General features: G+C 41.6%; 1 protein-coding gene and 1 long non-coding RNA gene across 4 annotated transcripts; one reads left to right on the top strand and one right to left on the bottom strand.

Annotated features, from left to right (window-relative positions):
- Window positions 1–342: 342 nt before the first annotated feature.
- LOC124311551 lies at window positions 343–918 on the bottom strand. Its single transcript, XR_006909834.1, has 2 exons — window positions 716–918; window positions 343–535 (listed from the first exon to the last, which is right to left on the bottom strand). It is a non-coding gene; the product is annotated as an uncharacterized LOC124311551 (long non-coding RNA).
- Window positions 919–11,489: 10,571 nt separating this feature from the next.
- On the top strand, window positions 11,490–15,964 carry LOC124311479. 3 transcript variants are annotated; one of them, XM_046775996.1, is made up of 4 exons: window positions 11,490–11,604; window positions 11,797–11,899; window positions 12,112–12,334; window positions 15,241–15,964. In XM_046775996.1, exons 1-4 carry the CDS (start codon window positions 11,591–11,593, stop codon window positions 15,333–15,335), a joined length of 435 nt encoding a protein of 144 aa, XP_046631952.1. In that variant the 5' UTR covers window positions 11,490–11,590; the 3' UTR covers window positions 15,336–15,964. The 3 variants fall into 3 exon arrangements, with proteins under 3 accessions (XP_046631952.1, XP_046631951.1, XP_046631953.1); XM_046775995.1 differs by having other exon boundaries at window positions 15,364–15,964; XM_046775997.1 differs by lacking the exon at window positions 15,241–15,964 and adding an exon at window positions 13,144–13,392.
- Window positions 15,965–17,548: the final 1,584 nt, after the last annotated feature.

Genomic DNA, 17,548 nt, shown 5'->3' on the forward strand with positions numbered 1-17,548 from the left:
CTTTTCCGCTGACGACGGCTGACGAGCCAGCAGAACAGCCGAATCAAGGAGCAGCTGACGACTGCACGCATTCGTCCTCGACCCAGTTGGCCGCCCATTTCGTCCACTCGACAATATAGGCCTATATTAGAGATAGACACTACATGGCTGCCCATGTTATCCAATAGCCTATACCCTAGTATTCAGCGGTTGACGTTATAGAGAATCTCGGGACTATATAGTCGTCGCTGATATAACACAGTCATCCTCCCTCTATTTTAAATTTTCTTTTCGCGATAGGATCTTAGATGGGCAGACGTCACTTTCATTTGCTTTCATATCATTCGAAGGATTGCCAGTCTATATGTATTATATATGTGTATTCCCAATATGACAATAAAATAGGTAAAGAAATAAAGATGAATAAAGAAATGCTTTAACAAGGTCTATAAACTTTTTTGAAATAACACCAACACCTGGCCACCTGGCCTGGTTCGTCCAAGAAGTTCCCGGTTGTCATTGAAGTTTCAAACGAAATGTCAGAATTCGGTTTTCGCTAAATTAGAAACAAAATTTTAAACTGAATTATTTCACCATCTTAATGCTTTGATGATATTCAATGTTTCATGCAGTATACCATTGATCAAATTGTGTTCTAAAATATTCAATTTAAGTGAATAAATGATGCAGAATTTTTAGAAAAAAAAAGGAAGCTGTTACTGGTATACCAACTTACGATGTCGTCCTTCATTATGCCGCCAGGTTACTTGTTGCAAACGTTTTCCCGACAATCAACGACAATCAATCAAGTTGGTATACCAGTAACAGCTTCCTTTTTTTTTCTAAAAATTCTGCATCATTTATTCACTTAAATTGAATATTTTAGAACACAATTTGATCAATGGTATACTGCATGAAACATTGAATATCATCAAAGCATTAAGATGGTGAAATAATTCAGTTTAAAATTTTGTTTCTACTTTAGCGAAAACCGAATTCTGACATTTCGTTTGAAACTTCAATGACAACCGGGAACTTCTTGGACGAACCAGGCCAGGTGGCCAGGTGTTGGTGTTATTTCAAAAAAGTTTATAGACCTTGTTAAAGCATTCCCATCATATCTTAGTGGTGTATTTTATTTGGGTTAGCAATACACTTATAACTATAATATATGATGAAGATACAAATTAAAAGGAATTTGAAAAATAAAAGACAAATGTCGGTAAAATATGCTGTATCAAGTCGATTACTGAACCACCTGCGATAAAGCGTGTGACCCTCAGTTTTCTTTTGAAATGTGTCTGATGAACTTCTACGATCCTGCCAAGCTATAGATTCATGGAGGCCAACAGCCCTTAGGATTCTTGTCCGACAAAGAGTAGCTACAAAAAGGGGAGGGAGCACTACAGCAAAAAAGATACATACGTTCAATTGTCTATGTATAAGGATGCAAGGATAGAATGGAAGAGGGAAATGATGCGATCATATCGTGTCACGACCTTCCTTTTTCTCACACTTTCTTGCAATCGAAGCCATTCGACTGATTCCCCCACTAGCCCTATAGAACCTTTGCACCAAGTGACCTTATCATCATATTTGTATATCTCAGGCTCCCTTTTTTTATTCGCCTCGTTATCTATCGAATTTCCTGTTGGATATCCCAGCCAACAGTGCAGCAGTCGCTGCGGAGTTGCCAATAGAGAATGCGGACGGATATATATTTGTTTGGCGCTTGTATCACGGGCATGGAGAGATGGTTTCCAGTCTCCATGTTAAATTTCCCCTAAGGGGTTGTCCGCTTTTTTTACAAAAAGGTCTCTCGGTATGTCTATATGCCGCGAGAGCCTAGATGACGCCACCGTCTGAGAGACCTCCCTATGCCTCCATGCAAAAGTCGTTAGTAAAAAATTAGCTTCCCGTCGAATCCCCTTATGGGAAATTTAACACTGTCATTGCTCATTGGGAACCATCTCTCCATGTGTATGTAGCGAAGGGCAGCATACTACTCTTCAACCTCCACTTTCTTCAGCAATTGATGGGCTGCAGCTGCAGTCGGTTACACCGAGGAGACCATCGGATCTCATCAGACCAGCATCGGCATCAGATCTATTATACAAAAGAAAAAGTGATTTCATATTTCTCCGTAAAACCCGGGTCCGTTGTTTATTTCCTTCCGCAGAAGAGCGATAGGGAAATGGGAACGATATTGCGAAACTTAATTATCCGTATTGGTATAGTACCTGCTGCACACTGAGCCGAGCTATGCACGTATACCGCCTTTTTCTTTCCTGGAAATGTTTTCATCCCGCTGGTGCTGCTGCCGAGATCACGATGCGGAACACGTGAGCCGGTTGAATGTGCCGGGTCTCTTGCACGGCGTATTACTACACCCTCCATTATTTTGCACGGCAACGAATGAGACGAAAGCGCATCGGGGAGCGCGAATGAAAGGAATTCAAGTTTTCCATGTAGGCTAAACAGTTGCGAAGAGAGAACTAAACCCGGACGCGATAAGAGATAATTGAATATCCATAAGACATCCATACAACAAGTGCCGACGTGCGGAATGGAGCGGAAGGGATGGCTGTTGGGCGCTGTATATTATTTGATCAGCTCATCACTCCCCTTCGTCACTTTCAGTCCTCGTCGCTTTCTATTTAATCGAGTTATTTGACGATGATTATAGAAACAGAATCTTCGTCATCTCTCTTCTATGTACAGAGGAAAGGCGGGCTAATACCGCTTCCAGCGGAAATTCCGAGCAGCACCGCGAGCACTCGCTGATTAAGGAAGTCCTGCGATGGCATCAGTATGAAAGTGCGTATATATCGCTTTTTCCGCGTTTTTCCGGCATCACATTATTCTGATGAAGGGCTTTTTCGTGTTGCCCAAATCCCGATCCGCTTAGAGACGGAAATACGTCTACGTATGGTAAGCTGTTGCGAGATCCACCCTAGTCGCTTGCTGATGTGCTTCCATCTAATATCTAATATCGGTCCGGTATCTGAGAAAATATCAAATCAGGGTCCGTCGTCGACGGCGGCCGACGCTCTGTGAGTAGATATCCGTTTCCGAGAAACAAATGAAGTTATTATATATCTCGTTGGCCCGCAATACTCATCTTTTGCCTTGTATGTACACACATTCTTTCGGTATGGGTTTGATGCGGAGATTCTGCTGGAGAAAAAGAAATATCAATCTGCAGAGTAATGATATATTATCTTCCATTCATTCTATAGACTCTATGCCAACTTTCATCCTCATAAAAGCTCAAACAGCCACGTCCCATCATATAAGGCGGAGCGCGAAAAACAAATTCGGACCCGGTTTTTCATTTTCACATGTGTGGAAAACGGGGGGGTCTCTGCAGACAGCAGATCTCATCTCGGGAAAATGGAATGTCTATAAAAGTTTTTGGCCGGGCTCTATAATATTGGTGTCGTTCATTACGATAAGTGCGTTCCCCTCCCCTATATTGTCTCAGCAGCAGCTCAGACACACACGTGGGAAAATTCGGGGCGTCTCAAGAATATCAAAGCGAGAAAACTCTCTCGTCTATAAACGTCGGAGAATGGGCGGCACGGGTTTGGATTGATAGAGGGGGAGAATCTAGGGCAGGATACGGGGGAAGAATGCCGAGAGGCCAACAACAATTATACAGCAATAGTATAAATACACACACACAACAAACACCATCACGCAGCAGGCGAGTGAGATCTGCTGGTGGGTTCCAATTTTTTGGCAGAGAGCCCAGCAGTTTTTTCGCCAAAAGTCTATCGTATATATGCGTTGGTGCGCGCTGGATAGTCGATAACACAAAACAACCGTCAAAAGCTGCAGAGCGCAGCCGTGAGAATATAAGCGGAGAGAGAGCGAGAGAGAGAGAGAGAGAAAACAAATGGGTCGGCGTTCCGGATTCAATCGGACGGAAATCGTAAGAGACGAGTGATATGCCGATCTATTTGAAATGTATAAGAAAAGAATCACTTGGGCGCTGCGGCGTTTTGTGTGTGATTTGTAGGTGTCCCTCGGCTCAATCTTTCGGATACAATCGATCGGAAGGTACAGCGCATTAGAGAAAACGGAACGAGCGAGAGACTAACTAATTCTGCTTCTGCTGCTGTAGAATATATCTATAGGTGCTGTAATAGCCGGCCAAGTATAGAAAAGATACAACGTCAGTTATAATATGCTGTCAGTCTCCGGTACGAATTTTTTTTTTGGGTTGCAAAAACGCGATCGAGTTGTTCTTTAGCCAGAAAACGCCATCCGGACTAAAGCTGCGGGTGCTGGAACCGTCGGCGGATGTTGTTTGGTCTGGCGGCGTCACACGGCGCCCCATAAAATATAGGAGCATCCCCGCGTCCTGCCATATCTCCCGTGGAGAGCTGCGCAGGATGAGCTTATTCTTCTACTTCTTCTTCTTTTTGCAATAATAAATAAATGATGGAGCAGAATTAAGCAGTAAAAAAATACTGGAAAAAGAATGAAGTAAATGAAGAAAGAATGGCAAGGCTTTCTGCCCTACGGTGTGATTCCAAAAATGTTGCGAGAACCAATTGGATGTGGGGCCCAGATCTTTGAGATATTTATTATCCACCACCTTGGGGACATGAAACAGCTATACTCGGTCAACACACCGCGAATGAGATGACTATGTAAGGAAAAAGCAAAAGGAATAAAAGAAAACTGCAGAAAAATCGAAGGAATAAGAAAAACGACTGGAGAGAAACAAGACAGCTGAACAGACATATAGGCCTACATGCAAGGGACGACAGGATTCCCTGTGCTTTTCACTTGATCGCCTTTTGGTCTCTTCTTTTGCGCTTCCGGTGCTCGGCAACGCGCTCCATTTACTTTCCTTAATAATAATAACGTCTATGGCTCTCGATGAAACTATTCCGTTTCCTTGTGGAGCGGATGAAAAAGGAAGAAGAAGAACAACGGAGATATGAAACTATAATAAAGCAGAGTTCAGAGGGAAGTCGATGCTTATGTATTTTAATGAAAAACAGAAACAGATTAGATTCTCTAATATTTATAAACCCAAAGACACAATTTCATGTGGAATCTCCTGCTGTCGACTTTACCTGCCAACTAATTCCTCCTCATATTGGGCGTGGGCAGCGCCAGAAATCAAATGCACAGCGAGTTGTAAATAATACAAAACCGCGTATATATAAGAACATAATCCGCTTGGCCAGAAATGAAGGCTTTCAATGCACTTGAGCCGAGACAGGAAAGGAAAAAAAAGGACAAATATAGCGCGCGCGGGTGATGTAATATAAAACACCCGCCGGAAAAACCCGCAACACATTTGAATCGTGATAAATAATTTCACGGTGCGTAATGTAAATAACATGAAAATAGAAAAGCAACAAAATTTGCGCGCCAAATAGAGAAGAACTTCCCGCTGGGCCTGGAGAACTATCATTGAATATACAAAAAGAGACTATCCATATTTATAGGCTATATGTATTACGCCATCACGTCTCTCAGCATCGTGAAACATGAAATATACTTCCCTGATGGCGCACCAGCGTTGCCTAAAGCAAAGTCTCAGGCTCTCTCTCTCTCTCTCGTGATGGCCTATACATGGAGTGTAGTATCTTTCTCTGCGAACTGATGGTTATTTTTTTTTTCCAGACATCTCTTTTCGCCCTTGAATGTGTTTATCGATGCATCGTAATCGGCAACTAATTTGCTGTTTTTTAGAGTGCTGCTGAGGGATGCTGTTACAGTCTGCAAGCAAAGCTTCCAGCAATCATGTTGAGACCCAACAACAGCAGCAATTTGAACCATATACAGCAGAAGCCGGAGAGCCCAGAGCTTCTCTCAGAGGCCTGTTGTCTCAAGTTGAAACCCGACCAAATGTGTAAACACAACACCGGTTCAAGCGCGCCCCTTTTCCCATCCCATTCACCCGCTCTATATATGGATGTATATCCCCCCTTCTGCCAGTCGCCAAGAGTGAAAAATAGGGAATCAACTTTGGGCTGTTATTTAGTCGCGGCCTTGTCCAGTAAATAGTTTGCAGTTCCGTCCAGGTGGACAAAAGGCATTCAAAACGGATAATATGCGTCTAAAGGGTTGATATGTATATAATACTGAGCTCGCGGATATACTACTACACACTAAGCAGCAGAGCAGACTATACATAACGCACAAATAGAATGCAACCAAGGCTGCACCCATGGTTCGTAACATGGTGAAGCGAGTGTGCTTGTGCCAAATAAATACAGGTGGCTGCACAGTCGACGACGACGTATGTCCTGGGTGTTGTGACGCTGGTTGGTCCGGCCCATGTACTATGTGGGGCTCGGACGGATATCTACGGGGACGGATATCTAAGCTGCGATATAGAGAAATAATTTATTTAAAAAAAAAAGGATTAGTCCAGCAGTCTATATATACCTCTGTAGCTGGTAACGTCACTGCATTGCATTGCTTTGCTGCATGGATTGCCACTAACGCAATCCATCTGTCTATCAGTGTGCTGTACGAAGAGCCTATTATTTACCTGTTATGTTCTCTTTTGCTGGCACCTGAAAACACATGAAAACTGCATTGTTGAAAACGTTCAGCTAAAAACTGCGGAAAATTAACTGAAAAAAATAATCTTAACGCGTAATTTTTCGTATTAACATTATTTCATTTTAGCGGACAATACAAGTCCCTTATGTAACACCCCGGGTGTGTAGAAATTTAATTATAGAATAGAAATAAAAGGGGAAGAAAATGCAAGAGGTGTTCGCTAGTATCGCCTACGTAGACGATACTGGGATTCCGAAGAATCCCCAATCAAAGTTAGCAATCATCAACATCAAGTACAGCCTAGCGCTTCCCGTATGACCAAGGATTACCATGGATTCCATTGATCAACTTGGAGATAATCGCATATAATGCAATACACCTCGGTTACAGGACATTGTATGTATGTTTTGAGCCATGATTCGTATGCAATAGTTCCACAGATACTAGAGCACCCTCGTTCGCTTCCGAAGAAGCCAACGACCATCCATTCCATTGACGAGCTAGACCTCTGCATTTTGAGCTCACCAGGAGACTCGAACTCGGATCCCGAGGTGCCCCCCGAGCACCCTGCGACGCCTTATCCGACTCACCTACTGGCTTCCACACAATTATTGTTAATCGTTACTATTTATGTACTTAATACTCGTACATGTATGACTGAATTACGCTAATGTTATTTATATTTTCGGAAAGGTTATTAATTTTGAATATTGTTCTTTATTGTTTAACTTTTAAACTTATTTTTAAAGTTAAATCAACCTTATTTTTGGGCACACCGTATGCAGTCCAATCAAATAAGCTGCTGCGATTGCATCAGCATGTGAGCCAATGGTCTACTTCGGTACTTTCTGCTGTGTGTCAGTCAGAAAAAACCGACTATAACATTTTAATAGAAATCAAATCAAATGTTAAAAATAATTGAACAACTTGCGAAAAATACTAACATTTACGAAAACAAAATTATCGTTAGTGTAATTTGATTATAAATAACGTTATATCAAAATGTATGGGAGCGATTTAGAGTGCGAACGTCCATGCCCTCACTTAAGAAGTTATATAATTGCGAGCCCGAAGGGCGAAGCTAATAATCGCATACGCAGAAAAAAAAAGCCATGTCACTTTGTCTGTATGTATGTATGTATGTATGTAACGCTCCATAGCTCGGGCGTTTTACGACACATTTAGGACTTTTTGGTCTTAAAAATTAAACAAAAAATATGCGGTGCAACCAGAACAAAAATAATTTCATTTACTTAATTAGTTCTCCTGTAATTAATGAAAAACTGTTAAAATAATTGCTTAACGACTAGTGACATCTGGCGGTGGCGACTACAACTTTTTCACCTTAGGTTTAAATTTCACTTTCCACTACATATGTAAGTGTCATTTATTTAACGTGTTAAGTTTAAAATTCATCCTTCTCGTCGAATAATTTTTATTGAAATATATTCGTAATGGATGGTTAAACATGAGTAAAATAATTTTACGAATATATTCCGCCCAATCAAATCACCACCAGATGTCCGTAGTATCGCCGTGATGACGCAATCTTTGATGTCCCATCCATGACGCAACAACCAGATTTGCATTTATGTTTTGCAGTTATTTGACTAAAAGATGGTTATTTTTAAATTCAATTATTGAACTTTATGTGTAAAAATTGGAAAATAAGAGTTAAGCAAACTAAACGTTAATAACTTGCAAGGATATTGAACTGTGACAGAAAAATACCGTTTTAAGACCAAAAAGTCTGTGAAGAAAAGTGTGAACTGTGAATAAGTCCGAGTTAACAATAGGCCCTGAATTTTTCATTTAAGACAGTTTTCAACTGGCTTACGATTATCCCTTCGCGGCGAGCTGATAAGCTTGCTTTTCTATCTTAGGGGAGCACACCATATTGAACATGTGATGCTTTAACCTATATGATTTCTGTTATCTAAGAATTATTATAAACCTCGTTATAAACATCATATCATTATCATGGGTATTAAACAAAAAGTAAGAAAAAACGTCAAGCCGCTTAACAGAAGGCAAAAGCTCAACATGATTCGAAGAAGGAGAGTTCATCACCAGCCTTATCAGCCGCTTAACCCGATGTCGATCTATGAAGAAAATGCCGCAATAGACATGTGTTATGTCTTGTTTTGCATTCTGTCGCTTCACTTGGGTCCCGCCTTATGGAACTTTGTAACCAAAAAATTACTGAATGATCCCAAGTCAATCGCCGTGGATTCCTATGAATTTATCAAAACTCTCATCGATCGTAGAACGGCCGATTCGACGTTTTTTACAACGAATGAACCGTCGGATTTGACACACTTGGAGATGTCTCAAAAGGGAAGATTAGCTGTGGCTCACGGGTATTTCGATGAAGTGGCTTTAAACTGGGCGTCCTATTTATTATCGTGGATCGAACTTTTAAAAATGATTGATGCGCCCGCCACAGCTTCAACCGTCCAAGAAATCTACGACCAGCTCATCTCTGGCTCCCAGACGCCAATGGATATCGTTATTGAATCTTTCACCAAACCCGATTTTGTGCATCCAGGACTTAAAAAAGAAAACGATCTAACCAGGGCACAGTATTTAAAAGCCATCAGGATAAAGCTGGCACTCTACAAGTGTATGGTCAAAAACCTAGTACCAGCTCTGCGTTCAGAACATCTTGGACGAAAAGGCGCAATCCGAACGAACTCAGAAATCGATTGCCAAAACTTGCTTTTTGATTGACTAGAAGAATGGTTGCTACAGCCACTACACCCGGACATGACAACGAATGTCCAAATCATCGAAACAGCCAAAGACGGGCGAAACATGGTTTGCCATGCAAACTTGCCGCTGATATTGAGCGATTGGGAAGCCACGCTTCTTTCCTGGGAAAAGGTTTGCTACTTGATTTCTAGTGTTGATACAGCAAAAACAATTCGTGATTTTTATATCAATCTAAAATCTAGAATTGACCTTCCTTTACCAGGAACCATCTGGCGTTCTACTGCCCAGTCGAAATACTTTGCACAATTCGTAAGGAGGCAAGTTGTGCTAAATCCAACAATGCGACGTCCGAATTTCAAGATCACCCTAACGAAAAAACCACTTTGAACATCAATACTTTTCATATCATTAATTTCATAACATCGAATAAACTTTCTGATAAAATAATATCCTGTGCGTAATAGTGTAATAGTTATCTTTATTATTTATTCTTAGTTAATCGTAATTAATATTAAATTTCTTATCAATCTGTGGGAAAAACGAGTCGCGTTTTGTCTCAGACAAAGTCATAGAGGCACCGAAACGAGTAAAAAACATGAACTCGAGGGTATAAAAAAACAAAAACAAGAAAGTATTGCGTAGTACAGTGATATGTGTCTAGAGTCCATAAACTCTATACCGTTTTAATGATGGAAACTACCGACTAGTAGTAGAGTATAGCAGCAGTAGCTATAATATGCGGTATACAACATCAATCACGTCTCTGTGATGTATTTCATACGTCGGCGGTCCCCGCCTCTGAATGTTGGACCAAATAAAGAAAAAGAAAAGAGATTGTCAAAGATGAAAGTTGATGCTGACCTCTGATATTTTATTACGTCATTGAAACAGGTTTTTTTTCTTCTTTTTCTATCCCCCATCATCTTGCACATATAGATTTGGTATGTTATCGATTGCGGCGTGAGATGGAATCTCTCGGTCTGGATTTGCCACGTCCATCTATTTAGAAATCGATTGGTTTTTCTTTTTGGGGCTGTGGAATAACGAGAGGCTGCATGAAGATGAAGAAGGAGAAGAGGAAAGAAATAACCGCATTGCCTTGAGGAATTGACAAGGAGTGAGGCTATCGCTAGGAGCAGTCGACGGAGCAGAGCCAAGCGAACTTCCGCGTCTTATATATTTTGGCGGATATAAGGGTGGGCGAAAAAAGAAAAGAAAAAAAAGGAGGGGCTTTGTGTTGGTCTAGAAATACGAGTAATAAAAGAAATTGAGAAGCTCCAATGAAAAGGAAATAATCGCCGCTCTCTCTCTATATATATACTCTCCGGCTTATTCAAATGTAACGCGCCATGCCCAAATGCCTGAGACGTGTGTGTCTGGCGACACTTTGGGCTAAAGCCAATTAATCTTGGCGTTTCACTCAAAATTTCAGGTTTAATACAGAATGGGCGACGAGAATAAGAGAGAAGAAAAAAGACCAGCCAGCCTCTTATTATTCTCTCCGGTTTCCCAGTCGGTGTCGAATAAAGAGATATACTCTCCAGACTGTCGTCGAAATGCTATATCTGGAAGCTAAAAGAAGAAGAAGAAGAAGAAGAGCCCTGGAAGAAAATCCGGCTTTACATTATGTGTATCAGACCGGTGTCGAGATGATCGTAAATAAAAGAGACGGACGCGAATCGGGTCATGGGAGCGAGGAGGAAGCTTTCAGCCAGTCGGTCTGTTTGCATCAGTGTTATATTGACACATTATCGCTTGAATGGCGAGAAACGCAATGAGGACATGACACCTAGTTTATGTAGGGATGAAATCGCCTCTAAGACCCAGCAGTGGCAAACCAATAACGGGATGCGCTATTATATAAGGTCCATTATATAGCTACTTTAAAAAAAAAATCGCGCAACTTTATACGGAGCATTCGTTCTTGTATGGCCGATTGGATATCCGCTGACGAATGACGACACATTTTTATCACGAATTTTCAATCAATAAAATATGTGCTTGGCTATGGCGAAACGAAGCCAGCAGATTTATAGCTCAGAAGAAAAATCTTAATGGATGATTGAATTAAGAAATGTTGATAGTTTATTTTTTCTCTATAAGACTATAATAGCGACTTAATTCCTCTGCTTAATTCCCTTTTGGCTTTCAAGGTGGGAGGGTGGTGGGAGAGGCGGGGCAACATATTTTTAATACCGATATCTTAAGGGCGTAGTTAATTAGAATATTTTTGTGTCGTCTGCTGTCATTTCGAAAAAGCAAAAAGAGACGAAGGTTCAGATATTTTTTATTACAGAAAACTGAACGGATCACTAGTTTGGAATTAAATGTGGCCGTCGTGACTATTACCCTTTCTCTCCACTCCATGCAGTTTCTCAGGTAAATAAAACTTAAAATAAGAATGGAATGATTTTGGGAACTTATACAGAAGAGATAAAACCATGTTAAACCTGTTTCTAATTTGTGAAATGTTAATTGGTTTCTGACTAGCATTAATTATCATGTAATTGCCCTGTCAATGCATGGCAGTTTATATTTGTTTGTATACTAAGTAACCTTTTTCTATTTTGCAGATTTGAGGACAGAGCCATCCATCGTAACCACACAACATGAAGTTTTTCTTGTGAAGGTGTTAACCTGTCAAAGCAACAATTTCAGGATCAACACTTCCAAGGTAATGATTTTGTTAACTTTTATTGACCTGTGACCTACTATATATTTTAATGCTGCATTACCTGCATCAATGCAGTTTATTACATGTAAACCTTTCATTCTCCCATTGGTTAACAATTAGGGTTTACACAGTGTCTCATTTTCAACTTATCCTGAGACTTATTGTTGTTTCTGTCAATATTTTCTCGTAACCCATTTTCTATTTTTATTTAGATAAAAAACATCCTTGGAATGCAATCGAATGCATTTTCAATCGAGCTACGGATCTCTCTTTTTCACCTTTCTTTAAATGATCTCGTGTACGTCCATGTGAATGTGGGTGTATTCACGAGGACACCCTTATTTATACCCTATCCCGTCTGGTGTGGATGGAACTCTTCAGCGGATGGATGGCGGAGCAACTGTAGATGCCTGGCTGTATTTCCCAGGCACAAAGGTAGGACAAAACTGATCTCCATTCTTCCTTTTTGACAGTTTTTGGTGGCGTTGATTATAAATCGCGGAAACGTAGTCAGGGAGTATATGTTTATTTTTGGGCTGGGTGGTTGACTGCATTTGTTTTCTCTCTCCGTTTTTGTTTTTTCTCAGTCAGGGTTTATTAATTAACTCATTTGTTGAACGACTGCAGATCAGGCTTGTTTTGTTTTGTACCTCACAACTTTTTCTGTGGGTAGAAAATCATCACATTCGAAAATATTTGAACTTTAAACCCTTGAAGCAAAAGTGAAACAAGAATATTTTGACTAAGATGGACCTGGCCGTCACACCGGCACCTCCTCATCCCTTATTTTGAAATAAACTATAAATCCTTGTTTTATTCCATTTGTCTGTACGTTTGAGCGTGCCGGATGATTTCCACGGTTCACACAATACCTGGAGGCTATTACTTGTGAGTTGTGTGAGTTGTGTCCGCACAACACTCTTAGTCTAATAGGTTGACCAGTTAGCCTCTTTCCGAACCCATTATCCCAGAGAGATAAGGACGCTTTTGGGCACTCTCCACCACCCTGTGTGCTCTTAAGCGTGTGGGAGGGTTGTTGTCCTTATAAGCCCACCCAAAATTCCACTGACGTAACAACCCCGTGATCTGTCTAGACTCCCGATGGCGCAGTTCTATTAGCACATCTTTTCAACGGGTACCTCCCATTCAAGTCTCTTTCTTCGACAGGCCCCTCCCAATTGTCTGCTTAATACGACGTTAGAATCTCTTATAAGCCTACTTTTCTTTTTATTCCATATCCACAGCATCAGGCGTTGGAACATTCTGATTATACTGTACACGAATTTCGTCGTCGTCGTAATGTCTCAAGCCGGTAGGCATATATATGTCGTGGTGCAAGGTAATTCGATATCCAGGATTGTAATTTTTTTGTTTTTTAGTTTCGATCTGGGTATGCAGAACATTTCCTTATATCAGACACTGGTGTATTATTCCATCATTTTGTGTATAGGCCCATAAAATATGCATGCTCCCCGTTCCGTCGAATCGAATTGCCCGCTTTTGACTTTTGATCAAATAGAATTGGATTACAGTCGATGATATTCCGAGTCTCGCCTATTCAATTTTATTTTTTATTTATCAAATCCTATAATATGGAGAGATTGGAGGAAAATTCCCTGCGCTGAATGAATATTGGACACGCTTCGTCGGCTGTTTCCGATTTCCTTAAAAAAAATTACATAACTACAATCCACTGTCTGCATTTTAGAATGAAAAATAATAAGAGCCTGGCGTGGAAAAAAAGAAGAAAATGTTTGGTAAAGGAAAAGGAATGGGCCCGCAAACAAACCGAAAGAGAAAAGGAGGAAGTAGCGTCCCTGGAAACGGCCTGTTTGATTCGAAAGACTATAGTCCCTGCGCAGAGTGATATATACAGCGAAGAAGAGTTAAGTAGAGTGGAGCAAAAGTATAGAAGGAGGAAGAGAGAGAGAGAGAGAAGTGAAACGAGACGAGGGAGAGAAGACAGCGCCGCGCGCGACACTCGAGCGTGCGTCTATGCGTGAGTGTGCGGCACAGTGGTTATTGATTGCTTTTAAAAGCGCATCTCGCCATTTTAGCTCTAGCTCTGCTCTTGCACGAGCGTTCGTTCCCTCTCCAGTCCCGTCATTTAATCTCGGGCACGTCTCGGATGATTTCCAAGCCAGAACCTGACACGAAGCCGCCGCCTACTCCTTTCCCTTTTTTGCTTCTTATTTCCTTTCCTGATAAGGAGAGAGAGAAAAAAAAGGGAATAATAATAATAATAATAATGACACCGAAGAAAAGATCGCATCTATATAGCGCCGACACCGCCGCGTGCGCGCAATTTGGCCGCCCGGAGAATAGAGAAAGAGAACGGCACCTTTCGCACTGGCGAAGCGTGTGCTGTATATAGTCTGCCGGAGTCTCTTTACTGTGCCGCCTCGACTACCATATATATCCTTTCCTTGGGGGGGAAAAAGAAAGGTCTTTGTACGTCGTTTAAGCTCATAATCAGTGCAGAACAACATTGCGATTTTCTTTTTATTTTCGGGGTTATTTTCGGAGACGGCGGCGGCGGCGCTTGCCAACAAATACAATGGCGACAAGGACACATAGCCCAAGAGATGAGCTCACAATAACGCCCAAGCCTTGGATGCTGTGTAGCCTATACTAGCTATATACAAAGGAAAAAGAAAAGAAAAAAGGTGTATAAGAATATATGGCGCGCCCTTCAAAAATTCATGCGCAGCATACCAGATCACGGCCGGGGCTTCGAATCTATACCCTGTCCCATCTTGAATTTTTCATCTCTCGGAAAAGAAAAAAAGAAAACACACGGACACTTTACGGCTTTTCTTTCGGGCACTCTCAATCTTTATATACAGCTGTCATTTTTTTTTCTCCTTTTGACGTATGTACGTATGGACGCTGTTATATTTGCCTCGGTGAAAACGCCGCCCGCTCCCTCTCGGCTTCTCAGGATTTTCCGGGATTTTCGTAATATCGCTCGCTCGATTCGAGTTTTGCTTCTTTCTCTTTTGTCTATGGGACACGCACAACGAAAACGCTCTGTGCCGTCTTCTTGATTCCCCCATTGAGCTGGGCAGGGGCGGCCCCCAAATAAATCATTCCGCTGTGTGTGTGTATATCAATTGGTAACGAGCATTAGGTTCCTTTTTTAGAGTGAGGCGGCTTCCGCTGCTGCGGACTCTAATGCCTCCCAACTTCCAACTTATGCTAGATGTACGCTACATTGAGCTATGTTTTAGACCTTTTTTCTTTTATAGATAGATCCGTTCATATATTATACGCTCATCGAGTTGCCGTACTCGGTCCCGAACTCTATAATCACTGACGAAACGATCTCATTGATAATGCAGGCGTTAATGTAACGGTGGAGAATTCACGATGGGGGAATCTTCATGATGCATTAGTGTTCAAGAAAAATCCCGAAATCCCCCTCAACTTTTTATAAGCCTCTCTCTTGCTGCTGTTGTATCTAGCTACTTCAGGGGTCTGCCTGTCGCTGCTGTTGGAAGAAGAAGAAGAAACGAAAAAAGAAAAGCAGTCAACAGGATTTTGGCTCATGTTATCTGTTGCTTTCCACTTGAGCTTTTGTTTCATTTCTTAATAATAACGTTTCCTTATGGATGGCTGCTGCTGCTTCTCTTCGCTCTGCTTATTTTTCACATAGCCAGGGCCCTAATCACTTTTCCTACAAATAGAGTTTTGTTTATTTGATAAACATACCTGCATCTCTCTCTCTCTCTCTCTCTCTCTGGCGTGCTCTTTGATCCACTTCCTTAGTCTCTCTCTCTCTCTATAGCGAGCAAAGAACGTGAGAGAGAGCTGCTGGGGCCATTGTGTGCGCAGTGAATTAGTTCGTGAATAAATGACATCCAATTAGTGGTTTCTCTTTATTATTACCGCGTCCCACGCTCTTACTCTCTCTCTCTCTGTCTCCTTAGACCCTGTTGAATCCTTTTGTACGTATTCCTGATCACTGCAATTCAATTTTCTCCGGAATTTAACTTTAACGATCCCCTCTTGTTCATGGCAAGATAATAAAACGCGTGCTAGGTTGCTGGCTATCACGTATAAACTCGACTCGAATTTTATTATTTCCATATTTTGTACATTAAATGCAGGTTTTGCGTGACGCAATATACATGTATGTTTTGTTTTATTGGGATATGGAAGGAATGGCGGGTATTGGCCGTTGATTCCTACCGTAGAGAACCAAAACACACATACACACACAAAATGAGACTGGGCATCAAAGGTTTCCATTGAGACGTTGAGAATCACGAGTTATACGAGGCAGACGGAGCGGATGGAGAAGAGAGAAAAGCGAATGTGACGCGGAGATTCCGTCCACCTACTCGTCCATGAGACAGAAGCCTCGAGGATATTGCCGACTGAAAGAAACCAATTACACCCTCCGACCCGGTCACGAGATATTCAACATATATATATATCGTACTTCACTGTACCACCACACACACATATAAGCTTGAGCAGCATCTATAGGACCAAAAGTCGGACTTGCTTTCTCTTTTTTTCTTTTTCTTCTTCCTCCGACGCGCCTTTCTTTTATTTTCCTTTCACTCTTCCATCGCCAACAGATATTGGCTCGCTCTGCCAATGGCATCACCGCACCACCCCCTCCCATTTCCACCCGTGTGTTTTGTCAGTCGCCAGACCGAGTGGGAAATTCTTTATGAAAGACCGCGTGATGTGTACACGTTGATTTCGTTTCGGGAGAAAAGAGAAAAAATGACGCTACTACTCTTCTGTCAGATTTATCCATCGACTTGATTCCGGGCGGCGGCGGCCGCCGCAAATCCAATCATCGGACACTATGGAGGTTTAATACCGGTATGTAATGTCGATATTGCCTATTCGGCTGGTGAGAGTGTATATTTATACTGGACGGGACGTCATCCTGATCTCTGCTGTGTGGTTCTCCTGCTCGTCTTTATTTGGAGAAACACCAATCGCACTCGACTATATCTACTGGCACGATCGGGACCTAGGCACACTCCCGTTTCTTGTCGTGCTGCATACGACGGCTGTCGGCCGCCATTTTCAGTGCCACTGCTCTCAAGACATATCGTATAAAATTAACTATTATATATATAGGTGTATAGTATAACACTGACCGTTCAAACTGCGTAGGGGAACCAGTTTCCTGGAGGGAGAATTCAAACGGGAAATGAAAGAAAGATAATAATAATTACAAAAATTGATTTGTCTGAGCACCAACCAAACGACAGCTGTCTCAACTCATGGAGAGGATCTTGTTACGTCAAATGAGTCGCCATGCTTTTTTACTAACCATCGTGCTATATTGCGTTCTTCTTAGAATCGTAGTCAAGATTTGAGAAACCTCGTCGGCCGACCGTGATGTCACAAGATCAATCCGATCGTCCCATCAACGAGTTTTTTTTCCAAACAGTCATCTTTCACCGTTGATGTCAAAATCAAATTGGTGAAATAGTTGAATTATCTTGAATTATCTTCACATTCAAGGTTGGAAATAAGTTAATTAAACGTAGGAGAGCAGGGAACGGGATACGCTAGCTGGACGGGTTTCAAATGAGTGGCGGACGAGTGCCTTCGATCGTGCACTTGATTCCGTCAAGTTGACGGTCGATGTGTCGCCTCCGAGAACGGGACGAGTGACTT

Source organism: Daphnia pulicaria, chromosome 8 (assembly GCF_021234035.1).
Source record: "Daphnia pulicaria isolate SC F1-1A chromosome 8, SC_F0-13Bv2, whole genome shotgun sequence".
Classification (NCBI taxonomy): Eukaryota; Metazoa; Arthropoda; class Branchiopoda; order Diplostraca; family Daphniidae; genus Daphnia; species Daphnia pulicaria.